Genomic DNA, 14,589 nt, shown 5'->3' with positions numbered 1-14,589 from the left:
AACAATAGGCTCTTCTCTCTGTTGAGGTCAGGGAAGCGCTTTCGCTCCCTGAAGACCAAGACAGAGAGACTGAAGAGGAGCTTCTTCCCACAGGCCATTTGGGCCCTGAATCAGGGAAACTGATAAACTCTGGGGACCACCACCACCATGTAACATGTAACTGTAAATATGTTCAATTGTAAGATGGAACTGTACATTGTGTACATACATATATACATATCCATATATACATTGTACATTGTGTATATAAACATAATATACATATATTGTACATACATTGTTAATATATTTTGTATATATATAGATATATATTTCCCTTTACACCCCTGTTTTTTTCCCCTCAGTTTGGACAGAGCACTCTCAAACCATTTCACATACTGTGTATGACTATGTATGTGACAAATAAACCAAACTTGACTTGAACTGGACTTGACCTCCACCCAGCCCAGAGAGGAAGCTGACCCAGAGGAGATGGCTGGAGGTGACGGTGCTGAAGGTGGATGTGATAACACCACCCAGTGTGGCCAAGGGATATGGAGGGAAAACACACTCACCACTCAAAGTTCTGCTTTGACAGACACCAAGTAGATCTGCCACAAGAGCATAAACTGTGATCATGTGGAGAACGGAATTTCCCAAACAGAACATACATGAAATATTCCTGGAGAAAACATTACCAGCCTGGTAATGTTTCACATTCACATCAGTGTCATATAGTGTGGAATGGTAGTCTTGGTGACGGCGGTTTCTATTAAGCAGAAAGCTGCCTCTCTCTCTTTCAGTGTGGCTTTCACACACTGAGGTCTGAAAGTGTTTCCTCTGAGCAACTTTGGCTTAGGAAATGTCACACACAAAGAGTGTTTGCGTTCACTGCCAGAGCAGGTCAGTGCACTGACATTTGGGTGGGATGCACACGTCTGTCCTACACAGCCTGCACGGGATGTGGACTGTATTCAACAACTCAGCAGATTCAGCCACAGTGTGGAGGAGAAAGCGACACAAGGTGAGTGGAGTGTTGGAACAAGTGATGGAACACAGAATTATTTGCTAAATGCACCAAGACTGCCGAGGACGTGAAAATGACAAGATATCAGACTCGTCTTATCGGATAATAAATCACTTCCACAAATGAGTTTGGTACTGTTGGCCAATGACTGTGTGTGTGTGTGTGTGTCTAAAGATGATGTCAAGGTGCCTAATTTCACCTCCTTTGAGTGTAGAACACACTCAAACATAACATACGGCTGTACTGTTTATTGTCCCTCTCGCTGCCTCCTCCAGGGGATGGGGCGTTGCCACGATAAATTATATACACCCAGCCGCTCTATCCCATATCACACACCCGTGGATCCCAGAGCTGCTGTGAAGGTTCCATTCCCCTCATCCTCGTGAAGGCCCAGAACCGCATCCGCCTCTACAAAACCAGAGAGCTTCACCAGCCTGTGACAGCGAGCCCCAGGCACAAAGACTAGGCCGATAACCACTGGGGTAAAAGCTAATCAATAAGTCATTGTTTGGGAGAGTCGGTGCGGGCCACGCTGTATGTTCAGTGAGTTGGGCCTTCGTGTCCAGCCCCTTCCTCTACTCAGGGAAGCACAAATTACAGCCCGCTTGACTTTGCTTAAGCTGCCTCCACACCGCGCTGTGGCATCACCAAGGTAACTGCAGAGTTGCCACAGCGATGCGAGAGAAAGGGCGAGTGCCACGGTTACGGGTGGGTAATTGCGGTGCATGATTGCTGCAGATTGCCTGCTGTAATTGGACACACAATGGGAAGCGCGGAGTTGTGAGCGGGGAGCGCCCCAGACTGTACGCACAGCTGAGCACAATCACAGGAAAGAATCTCGCCGCCTTCTGGCTCATGAGTGCCTTTCCACAAGCTGGATTTGAATAAAATGTAAATTAAATACCCCTAAACAAACAAACAAACAAACAAACAAACAAGCACGCAGTCCTGTAACTTTACATTTTCTAGACAACCCAGGTCTGTGTTTACTGTGTTTATGTTCATGACTAAAGCATCTTTTCTCAGAAAGAGTTTTAAAGTCATGTTGCGCATGTGTACCATTCAGTGTTTTAAAATATTTGTCATTTCCACGTTTTTAGTGAAATCTGAAATATTCAGAATTATACTAAAAGTAGAATATATTGGCATGTGAGAGATGGAAATCACACACACTCTGACCCTCACACACTCGGCAGGACACGGAAACCTGACACATCATAAACTCACAGCGGGATTTACTTCCTGAGCCAAGGAGCTGCCCTCTTTAACTGACTCCAGAACTAGAACCGTGGCATGACCCGCAGCGCAGATCGGACTGTGCTGACTGACCTCAGAGGATGGGAACCCTGTGGATTTCATGGGCTTTTCTCTGAGGTTAAAATTTAAGATTTGCAATATTATTTCATCTTACAGTCCTTGAGTGAGTTCCTGATTGTAGAATTATCCGAGCAAAAGGTTCTGTATGGTTCTAATAAGCGCAGACTGCATGTAGGGCAACAGCCTGTCTCCGAGGTGAAGAATTCCTTCAAGAAAGGAAACCAAAACTGTGACATTTTCACATGGTGCTTCGGGAAGAGAGTGGCGAAAACCTGCGTTTCCTCTCGTCTGCTCACAATTATATTTGTAAGTGAAAATGAGCTAATTAGCTAAAAAATCATCAACAGCTGTTCTGTTGTATTGCGATTTATCAAATTACTGGAAATTTGAAGCGTCATGTTCTCTTGTCTCTTTATGTAGCATTTCTGGAGACAAGATCAACACCCTGGCCCTTAGGAGCACGTCTTAACCCAGAAGACAGGGGGCGCTAGTGACCTGCATTAACAAGCAAAGTCTGAGGAGGCTGAATTCTCTGACGTGACTATTCAGCACTGGGTGAGCTCCCGTAGACTCAGACGGGCTATGGAGAAGAAAGGTGCCAGCACGTCCATTCACTGCAGCCTGGGCTCCGCTCTCCTGCATCCATGAGTGGTTTCTCCAACAGCTCTGCCCACAGTTGCCCTGTGCCCACTCCTGATGAAATGGCCTGAAAAAGCCAGGGTGAGCCCGGGACCAGATCAGTGCTGAGTCCCCTAGCAAGACCGTCAGCACATGGACTCGGGGTCCTCGGCAGTTGAGGGTGGGCTTCCGTGTGTCCACTGTTACTGCCTTTTTAGATGAGTTTAAGACAATTCCTTTGGTCTTTAGGGCATCCTATACAGTACGTACCTGTTAAAGTCAGACACTCAGCCATCGTTTTCAAGTGCACAGGTTTGAAGCCAAGCGGAAGAGTCTTTGCCAGCATGTCTCAGATCTGTTCCCTCAGTGGAAACGATGCTGTGACTCAGTGAGTCACATCCAGATCGTTCCCTTATAAATAAACATCCCCTCTCTTCTCAGTGTAGATGCACACAGACGCACACCACCAAAACGGAAAGATTGATCCTGCCTGTTTCTTACGAGTCAAAGAATATTGAACTAGGCTTTCAAATTATTTGAATTCTTACCAGTGTAAAATTGGACCTTTTTTTTCCAACAGACAATATGTATAAATGACCTTTATGAGCTATTTTCATACTACCCTACTGAGGACACAAAAAACAACCAAACCAAAAACAACAACAAAAAAAGAATATATTGTTTGCTCTGAACGTGTGGCAGGTTAGGTAATCTTTTGACCTGAGAACAACAAACTCAATTGTTTTGGATACGGGAGAAACAAATAAACAAACTTGGATGTTGGCTTGTACAATGTTATTTGCAAGAGCTGCTTTACTAGTTCTGTGTAGGGAAAGACAGATATTTGGCTGAATGGCCAGGTGGTGCATGTTCTAACAGCATGGAGGGTGGTGCATGTTCTAACAGCATGGAGGGTGGTGTATGTTCTAACAGCATGGAGGGCGGTGCATGTTCTAACAGCATGGAGGGCGGTGCATGTTCTAACAGCATGGAGGGCGGTGCATGTTCTAACAGCATGGAGGGTGGTGCATGTTCTAACAGCATGGAGGGCGGTGCATGTTCTAACAGCATGGAGGGTGGTGCATGGTGTAACTGCACGCAGGGCAGTGCATGGTGTAACTGCACGCAGGGCAGTGCATGGTGTAACTGCACGGAGGGTGGTGGATGGTGTAACTGCGCAGAGGGTGGTGCGTGGTGTATCTGCATGGAGGACGGTGGATGGTGTAACTGCATGCAGGGTGGTGTATTGTGTAACTGCATAGAGGGTTGCGTGTATTATGCTCAGGCAGCAGGCACAGATGTACTCTCCACATGGCTCTGGGAACTGCAGCTATTTCTGTGGATCCAGAATAAACTCATTATGGAAGACAAAAGGCACTTGGTTCCTGAGCTGGGCTGAGTGGAGTGGAGGGCATCTGAAGACATGCTCTCACTGCTAGGGGACCAAGAGTCCTGCTACAAGCCATAACTGAAGCAGCAGCTACTGCTGGGCTGGTGTGACTCACACTGAGTTCACACTGAGCTGGTCTAATCATGAGACACAGGTGGCATCAAAACATCCAGGGGTCACAAATTCTTTAATGAGACAAATAAAAATGAGTAAAAACAATCTCATGTCAAACTTCTGGAAGCTTCTGAGCACTGACGAATTATAAAGGGTCAAAGCTGTGTGGAGCATTGCTTTTGTCTGTGTGACTGCCTGGGGTTAGGGGCATTGGGGAACTGGGGTTAGGGGTGTTTGGGTTAGAGTTAGAGTTGGGGGGTTGCCGTGTTGGGGTTAGCGTGTTGGGGTTAGGATGAGGGTTAGGGTTGGGGTGTTGGGGTTAGCGTGTTGGGGTTAGGATGAGGGTTAGGGTTGGTGTGTTGGGGTTAGCGTGTTGGGGTGTTTGCCGTGGGGTTTTGGGGTGTTGGGGTTAGGGTGTATGGGTTAGGGTTGGGGTTTTGAGGTTAGGCCACCTATCAAACGAACTTTCCCAGTGTCTGAGTCTGAGTGTAGATCACGGCAGAACTGAACAATGTCCCTGTCTGTCACGATCTCTTCTCTCCTTCCTACGAAGCAGCCAAAAATAGCATCGTACAGGCGGAGTGACATCCAGGATCTACAGAGGGAGATGGGAGAACATAGAGCGGGACTCTCCTCGCGAGCGGTACAGCACGCCGTCTGACAGCTAACACAATTACATGAATAAAGACTCGATTTGCCTTATCACGACTGAAACAGACATTCACAAGGCAGTGACACATCTGCCTGTCTTCAGTTAGAAAGCAGAGAAAAGCAAAAATAAAATGAAGACAAACAAAACAACAAGAAAATCAGGCTAAACTGGTTCTTTTGTTCTGTTCTGTTCCCATGAAGAACTTTATATGTAGATATAGTTTTCATTAACACACAAGACTTCATTCAGCGGATCGAAAACTCAACATCTTCTCCACTGACTTGACCTGGGTAGATTGAAAAAAGGGACACATTTGCATTTTAATACGCCGGTTTGCCACTGTCCCAGCAAACCCGTCCGTTTATTAAAGAGTTGTTTTTTTTTGTTATATAAAAATGAGACTTAGAAACCATTAACTACACTGAGCATTACATGGGAATCTGGTATTTTGCTATCAGACACATATAGATTCTTGGAGATAAGCCAAGTTCCTCACACAGACAGATTTACAAGAATCACTTTCATCAAGAGAAAGGTCACGGCACAGAACACACATCTATAGAAAGATCCTAGAAAAGCAGGGGCACTTCCTGTGACAGGACCTATGAGGACAGCGTGAGGACAGCTAACGTCGTTGGCAGTGCAAACATCTGTATGCAATATCAAACTCACTCACTACTTCCTGAACACACACATATTAAAGGTGAGAATACAAAAGCATAATTACATACAAGCTTGTTAACGGTATGTCCCTTCAATGTGGATGTGAGGTCAGACTATTGACTTAAGTGAGACTAGAAAGCTGTTGTTTTTACAGTACAAAATGTGGCATGGTTGGCATTAACACACACACACACGCACACACACTCACTCACACTCACACACACTGGGGCTGGTGCGTGTGGCTGGTGTGGTTCTCAGCAGTGCGACCCCGTGGCCGTGTAGTTGGACATCTCTCTGCGGATGGTGCTGAAGGGGGAGAGCTCCAGCTCGGTGGTGCACTCGTGTTCGTTGTCGTCGCTGGCGGCGGCGGAGGAGCGCGCGGCCCCCCTGCAGCTCCCACAGCAGTCGAGGAACGCGCGGCCGAATGGCCGGCACAGGCAGAGCAGGAGCACGGGCGTGACGGCTGCCCGCGCGAACAGCAGCAGCTGGCTGAGCAGGTGTAGCAGTGCCATGGTGCTCGGTGCCACGCCTGCTGCCATGTAGGCCGCCACCATATTGCAGACGTTCTCGGGCACCACGCACGCGCCGTACACCGTGGCCAGCGCCACCACCGTGCAGTTCATCTGGCTCTCCAGGCGCACCTGCTTCTTGTTGCCGCGGGCACAACCGCGCTCCGCCCTCCGGATGCGTTGGGCGGTGGCCAGCGAGCTGCCGATGGTGAAGAGTGTGGGCAGGCAGAAGTAGCAGCCGAAGCACCACCACAGGCGTGCGCCCTCGTAGGTCAGGCCCAGCACGTACAGCGTGTCCGGTAGTGAGGTGGAGATGCGTACCAGGCAGCGCTCGTCGGACGTCCCGCCCTCTGCCTCTCCGCCCTCCTCCGTCACCAGCTGGCGGATCAGGAGCTCGGGCAGGGCCAGCAGCAGGGCGCCGATCCAGATCACCGCCAGTTTGGCCGCCGTGGACGTGCAGTTCTCGATCATCTCGTAGTACATCTGGACGTTGGTGGCAGCGCGGAAGCGGTCAATGCAGAGGGCGCACAGGGTGAAGGTGGTCACACCCATCGAGGCCACCTGGAAACACAGGACGGCCAAAGGGCAGGTCAGAGGTCAGTCTCACAAACGACAGGAAGTAGGAAGGTCCCAGAAGCATCAGCCTTCACTCCAGACTAAACTATGTAAGACCCCTAACTTCAACAGCTAGAACACTTCCATGTGTTGCTCTCAACAAGTCAACAGGTTTACTCTGAACATGACACAAGTCACTCTCGTGCAGTCTGTTTACGTGGTGTCCTCCCGGCTGTAGGACACTGCCCCAGCGTTAAAAGTTCACAGAGAACCTGCCCAATATCACCCAACTGTCAGACTTGGCAGTGTTGCTACTGGCAACTAGAACGTCTCTGCCATGAAGACACAGTCCAGGGTCATGCTGGGGACAACAGGAGACATTCTGTTGTCCCCAGTCGGCTTCAACAGAGTGGCTTCAATCAGTGGTTTCAACAGAGACCTACAGCAATGCTCCCAAAAACGATGCAATTGAGTGGTTGTCTTCATTTGCTTAATCACAGTGAAAATACTAGTGAAAACAGTGAAAATACATAGTGAAAATACCCATAATGCACCTGGACTCGGTAGTCCTGTACCAACGCTTCCTTCCTTATGTCTCTAACAGCAGACCACAGTTCTGACAGACAGATCATGAGGGGATCACGATCCATTAAGAACCGTCATTAAAGGGGCAGTGTTTGCTCGTGAGCTGTGAACTAGACTGCTGCGCCATTAGCAGGAGTTTTTCAAGGCCGCACATCAAAGGACTGGTGGTTTTGTGGCTAGCTGGTGTGAGGAAGCTTCGTTACAGTAGCCATGAGCAACGCCTGTGTCACGTCTCACGCCACGGGATTGCCACCACCCCTGTCCCACAATCCCGTTCAGCATGGTATGAAGGATGAAGCAGAATTCTCCACCTGTGTGTGTTCCTTCTCAGGTAAGACGTGAGACACGCTGAATATTTTACAGCACAAGAATTCGAAAAGTGCAGTGCTAAATGCTCTTAAAATTTCACCCATAACTATTCTGTTCAGTATTTGATTCTGCCAAAAATGTTAATCATGGTTGAGCAGGCTAACGTCCCAGTGGGGTCACGTCCCAGCCGCGTGCCGCATGGAGACTGTCCTTAGGCAGTAACTGCGGTCTGCTCTTCCTAAGTCACTGTGACACTCAGACACCTCCAAAGATGCCTCGTGCCCAGTGGATAACCTTGCATGACCCCTCGCTGTCTAGCCATGACCCCAAACACTGCCTGAGGCATTCTGTGGTTGGCAGGTTTCCTGGAAGCAGGTGACATATTGCCCAGTGCCGTGGTCCTTACTCACGCCCTGTTAAAGCCCTGATGAAGAGCTCTTCCATCTCGTGCCCGGCATGGTTGTTAATCTGCTCTTAGCGGCTTCTTTGAGGCAGGAGGCGGGGCTTAACAAGCGCTGTAGCTCTTCACCTCTGACAATGGGGATTCTAGTAAAGAAAGGCATGAACAGGCTGCCGACAAAGACCATTATAGCTCTGGTGTTTTATGAGAAGCAGACTGGGCCATAACTCGTCCTCAGGAAGGTCCAGTAAAGTGCTCGCTGATATACGGAGAATAAATCACAGACTCTGTCCTAAAGTGGATTTAAACCAGAACGTTCTCTGCGTTTGGACAGGAAAGGTAACCTGCTTTGTCTTGGCCATTGTTAACGAGATTTGCAATGTTTTAAGCCAAAACTTCAACAAATTCCTGCAGCAGTGTGTTTTTTTTAAATGTTTGGTTGTTGGGTGAATGAATGTCTCTAATGACATGGGGACTATGAATATTAATGAGGAGGATGTGCTCCTCACTGGGACGGTGTGGGGACCACTGAGAGGGGCTCTCTTGTTCCCAGACTGGACTGGGGTGGTGTGAGGACCACTGAGAGGGGCTCTCCTGTTCCTGGCCTGGACTGTGTTCATCTCCAGCTCCTAACATTGCACAGATATTGAGCGTATGACTTACTGAAGGTTAGCAATGTGAAAGAAAGTAATCTTTATTCTTCATATTATATTCCACCCTCATTAATATTCATATGAGGCTTATTACCATGTTTGTGCATCATACCAATATGCAGCTTATAATGTCCAAAAATGTGTCTCTGTCCATTGTAAAAAGGTACCAGTAAACTCCACATGGGTGGAGGACACCATGAAGATAATTTCTCGTGCGTTCTGAAGATCTAAGTACACACTGAGTGGGCATACAGTGAGAGAAACAGGTCCCCCTCCCTCTGGTTCTGGAATGTGGACATGTCTCACCTTGTCCCCTCAGCCCTGTGCAGGGACGCTGAAGTGACTCAGCAGCAGTTTGTCTCATTGCTCAAGTCTTGGCTAAAGAAGCCAATCAGACACCAGCTGACGGGCGATGTGCCTCACTGTGCATCAAACTTTTAGTCTGGAATCTTAGCAGTTCAGTTAAAAGCAACTTAATCAACTTCTGTTCTGGCATAAACTGTGTTTGGCTGCACAAGACGCACAGGGAGCAAACCATGTCCTGCCCACAAGCTGTTTTCACGAGGGGGAGACGTGAGGAAGTTGATTTAAATGCCAGATTTAGTTTAATGTGCGGAGGTGCGAATCCTCTCTGAGCGCCGAGGCTGAGTGGGTATCTGCCATGTGCTCAGTGTGTGCAGCTGTACTTCACCAGCTCTCAGCCAATGGGATAGTGCTCTGCACCAGCTCTTAGCCAATGGGGTAGCGCGCTGCACCAGCTCTCAACCAATGGCATCGCGATCAGCGTGCTATGCACTAGCTGGTAAAGAGCCATGTTTTATGTTCCATGCACTCAACTGTTTCCACTGCCTGTGTGTGTGTTTCTGTATGTATGTGCATGTACGTGTGTGTGTGTGTGTGTGTGTGTGTGTGTGTGTGTGTGTGTATGTGCACGTGCATGTGAGAGAGAGTGAGGCAGGAGGTGTGTGATATCAGGCAGTGAGTAATTGTGCCTGAGGCTTTCTGTTCCCTGTGCAGGCCTCTCTCACATGCCTGCCCTACAAACACACACACACACACACGCACACACACACACACACACACACACACACACACACACACACACAAACTATACATGCAGACAAGTGCAATTGAACACATAAAATCATAAAATTACACACACCATTAAATACACACATACAAAGAGCACAGTCTTATTCTTGTTGAGCATCTCCACCGTCTGCCTTTGTAAACGCTGTCTGATACAGACAGTGCATACACTATGTAATATTTCTGCTGTGAAAAGCACAGGGCACAAATATATCCTCAAAACGGCCGTGTTACCAACCCCCCCCCCCCCCCGCACCGCCCAACAAAGCTCACCCTCACACTAACAAAAGCAACCAGACTGTCCCTCGTGTTTGCCCAACCCCTCAGAGAATGAGGAAAATCAACACACACCAAACACCAAAGCAGGTCTTGGTGTCTACAGCTGAGCACCTACACACAAAGACACACTAGTTTCACATTCAAGACGAGAAACACCCAATTAGTGTAATGTGATGCACCACTTTCACTAGGGGCAGGCGTGAGCTGGAGGCAGAGTGTGTGTGTGTGTGTGTGTGTGTGTGTGTGTGTGTAAGGGTCCTGAGGTCAAGGTGTTCTCTCCTTGCAGTAAACACTGTAATGTAATATATGAATTGCAACTGAACTTCCCTGTTCGGACATACAGTGATTTTTCTCATATCTGATAGATGCTCGTGTTTGGCCTGAAGCCAATAGCAAATTCATTTTGGTGTGACAGAAAACATTTCTGTAGCAGATACAAGGTTTACAACACAATCCCACACGCTGAAATGGAAAACAAGGAATTCCATATACAGTTCCCCAATTCAGGACACACTCGTCACTGTATCCCATAAGGAGTAAGAATGGTTTTGCCCTGACACAGTGCTGCAGTGATTACCTCGATGTACGGGATGACTTTACATGTGAAGTGGCCCAGCACCCAGGTTTTGGTCAGCTCATGGAAGACCACGAGAGGAAGGCCGAAGACGAGAAGCGCGAGGTCCCACACGGCCAAGTTAGCGAGGAGTGCGTTGGAGATGCTCCTCATGTAGTAGTTATGGCACACGACGCACATTATCGAAATGTTTCCAATTGTTCCCACTACAAAAATAAGCACTGAAAAACACATGATTGCGTAAGCGCCGTAGGTCTCGCTGGTCACGGGGTAGAAGGGGTTGGGGAAATATTCGTTCTCCTCATCCTCTGGGTATGGAGGGGTCATGGGTGTCGCACCCCACGGGTCATCTATGTGTTTGGTGTAGAACTCGACGTGTCTGGTGAGATCCAAGGGGATGTCCGTGGCGGTGAGCGCGAGCGGCTTCTGCATCGGCTCCCACAAGGCCAGCGAGGAGGTCAGGGCACTGGCAGAAGTTTCGGGTGGTGTCAGAGAAACGCCACCTGTATTCATCCCCCTTCTTGCGGCCTTAAAGGTTTTCTTGTGGCGTTCTTTTGTGCCTCTTTTGCGCCTGTGGTGTCTCTTGTGCGCCCCTCGTCTGCCTTTTGAATCAGGCTTGGCCTTATTGTGTCCACCTGCTGTTCCCATGGCAGCACGCATCTCTCTGTTCAACTTTTCCCTCTCGTGCCGCCGCGAGCGCCTGTTTGCGCTCTGCGTGGCCGTGTCAGTCCTCCCTGGCAGAGCGGATTTGTGTCCGTACTGTTTACGGAGATGCGCTGCAGTCCTCACATTTGAAGGCATCGTGCTCATATTGGTGGCTAAAGGCATCCCGACGGCATCTGCGGCTGGGCCTGTAGGTCGGCGTCGTGCAGAAAACGTGACACTGAATGTTCTCGAAAGGTGACCGTTAATCAGATCAAACGCACGAGTCAGGGTGAGGTGGCCGCCCGTTTCTTTGGTGTGTACATTAGCAACGCCTTGAAGACACTGAACGTGCGCGTATCCCGCAAGGAAAAGTACTGTTTTTAGAACAAGAGCCTGCATTTTCAGTGTCCGTGGATCGCGCCGTAGACGTTAAGCGAGGGTAATGCCGCGCGCCATTGCACTGCAAACCGACATCCCTCTCCACACCGTCCGTGTCAAAACGAAGACGGGCGAGCCATTAGAAATGACCTAGACGCAAACTTTCCTGGAAATCTCATGCACACGACGTCGCGTCTTCTCATAATCACATCCCCTCGTGTGGCGTGAAGCAAACTGGGAGCCTTCACCTGGTAACCTGGTAACGTATCCCCTTCGTGATCTCGTTTTCCCGTGAAATCGTATTATTCCTTAAAATGCAGTCGCCTGAAAACAGTCCCCTCACTGCAGATGGAACGCGCTGGGTCCAGACCGGCTGCACGCGGCGAACACTGTTGCATGCATGCACTCCTTGGGCGCGGCAACCTGAAGCGTCCGCGCGCTCTTTGCGATTCCGTTCGTTCTGCGTGGAAACTCGGACGCAGGGACGATGCGGCGCGTGGCCAGTGCGGGGACGAGCGATCCGACGGAGAGCATGCGTCTCGGTGGGGGCTCGGAGCGTCGTCCCCTCGCGGATCACCCCGAGCCGTCAAACCCAATCCGTCAGCTCGCAGCTCGCAGCTCGCAGCTCGCACAGCGCTACAGCCGCCACGCACCACGCCCGCCTCCGCCCAACACGCGCACCACAACAAACCTGCAGCCCAGCGACTCAGATACACTGCAAATGTTTCTCCTACATGAGATAATGTGCGAAATCGTCTCGTTGTTGTGTTAATACTTTTGAAAAGAATGAATATTGTGTTTGTGTGTATCGAATACAACGTTCATTCGACGTGTTAAACAAGGTGACGCGTATTCAGAGATTTAAAGCGCAAAAATGATCAGAGCTCATCACTACATCATTATATAATGGGACCATTAACATCACATCAGCCATTAAGCGCGTCAGGACAACCTGTAGAGGCTTTGTTTTTATTTTTTTGCTTTGTTTTGTTTTGTTTTCTGAGCTCGAGTATTGCACTCTATAGCTTGTGCCTGTGGTAGTTACCCACAACAAGATGTCACCCATTTTCCCTTTAGTTCTCAAACTTCGTCTGAAAGGGAAAACACACACACACACACACACACACACACACACACACACACACACACACACACACACACACACACACACACACACAAACACAAAGCTCTGCCAAGCTGAGCCCCACAAATCAAGTAAAAGTGTGTGAGAGAGTTTGCTGTGAAATACAGAAGGCTTTCAGAGACATAGGACATAAACATATATGCATGTGAATCTATCAAAACAAGCGCTAAAGGAACAGCACGAAAAGATCCGCTATTATCCCTCTCTCCTCCTACATTACTGCATTATATTTCTTGCAGTGGACATTAATGACATATCGGTATGTATCGCCAGGTGTTGCTATGGCAGCAGTGAAGTTAGGAAACCCAAGATCTGATCTACACACTCTGAACTTTAGAACCCCATCGAATGTATGTGATGATTTAATGTGATGATTTAAACATCTATCTATCTATCTATCTATCTATCTATCTATCTATCTATCTATCTATCTATCTATCTATCTATCTATCTATCTATCTATCTATCTATCTATCTATCTATCTATCTATCTATCTATCTATCTATCTATCTCTCTCTCTCTCTCTCTCTCTCTCTCTCTCTCTCTCTCTATATATATATATATATATATATATATATATGTAAGTGCAGTTGGAGTGTCTGCTGAAAACACACCTGTAATGTTTATCTTTGGTCAAATACATCTGCAAGGTGGGTACCAGTTCATGGAGCAGAATGCACCATTCCCCCAGAAATGGAGGAAACACAAGACATAATAAGACATGAGGCAGAAGAAGAATCGTGACCCTGACACAGATCTCAAAGCACTTTTGCTCTTGGTGTTTCAGTGACATTAATGATCTCTGTCACTGAAGAAATGTTTCAAAGCACTGCTTCTTAAGGATGGGCAAATATTTAATTCACAAAGAAAATGAGGAAATCAGGGCACGTTCCAATGTCCATTTGAACGTTAGAAGAAAAGGGCTGTTGAGTGAATATGATCAGTCATAAAGGTGTCTTGTGCTCCATTACATGTTTATCATTGAGAAGTGCTGCGTGTTTGCAAAAGCTACTGCAATTCAACAGCACCACCTTGTGGTGAGCAGTGGCATTACAAAAACAAGACAAAGCATTAGGACCGTTCTTATTTTACTGTTTATTCCAGTGGTTTTTCAATATTCAAAATGATTGAGAATTAGAGCAAAAGTATAGACATGCAAAAGGACATTTGTCAAGGGCTTGCACACAGATGAAGGGAGAGTTGGCTGGATGGACAGACAGACAGGTGGACGTCTCTTTGATGATCTGTCTCTGTCTGGAGATGTTGCTCATTAGCAGGTGCAGCCAGTGAGTCACAGCCATCAGTCATCGTAGCATCTGGCACGCGGAGACAAAGGCGATATCTGTACAGGTGGCAGCTACACCACGCACACGCACGCGCACGCGCACGCACCCACACACGCACATTCACACGCACACAAACAGGAGCACAAACACACATGCCCATGCACACACAAACACATGTACACGCACATGCAAACAAACGTATATCAAACATACCCACACATATATATACAAACACACGCACACAAACATATACATGCACACAAATAAACATACAAAAACTCACACACATACATACACTCACATACAAGCAAAATTGCACATACATGGATATTTGTCAAGGGCACACACATACAGGCACACACCAACATGCACAAAACTCACACGCACACATGCAAACACATTCACACACACACACACACACA

General features: G+C 48.0%; 1 protein-coding gene across 1 annotated transcript; it reads right to left on the bottom strand.

Moving 5' to 3' along the window:
* Positions 1-4,499: 4,499 nt before the first annotated feature.
* gpr37b (G protein-coupled receptor 37b) lies at positions 4,500-12,399 on the bottom strand. Its single transcript, XM_027007571.3, has 2 exons — positions 10,717-12,399; positions 4,500-6,830 (listed from the first exon to the last, which is right to left on the bottom strand). The coding sequence occupies exons 1-2, from the start codon at positions 11,755-11,757 to the stop codon at positions 6,015-6,017; spliced, it is 1,857 nt and encodes a 618-aa protein (XP_026863372.2). The 5' UTR covers positions 11,758-12,399; the 3' UTR covers positions 4,500-6,014.
* Positions 12,400-14,589: the final 2,190 nt, after the last annotated feature.

This window comes from Electrophorus electricus, chromosome 11, assembly GCF_041902795.1.
Source record: "Electrophorus electricus isolate QZ-2024a chromosome 11, ASM4190279v1, whole genome shotgun sequence".
Taxonomy (NCBI): domain Eukaryota; kingdom Metazoa; phylum Chordata; class Actinopteri; order Gymnotiformes; family Gymnotidae; genus Electrophorus; species Electrophorus electricus.
This window is presented reverse-complemented; position numbering and strand designations above follow the sequence as displayed.

Bases quoted from the DNA above. Each gene is read 5' to 3' on its own strand.
- gpr37b (XM_027007571.3), bottom strand. From the start codon at position 11,757: ATGCAGGCTCTTGTTCTAAAAACAGTACTTTTCCTTGCGGGATACGCG. The intron at 6,831-10,716 runs GTAATCACTGCA...CTGTGTTTCCAG, and splicing joins AAGTCATCCCGTACATCGAG to GTGGCCTCGATGGGTGTGAC.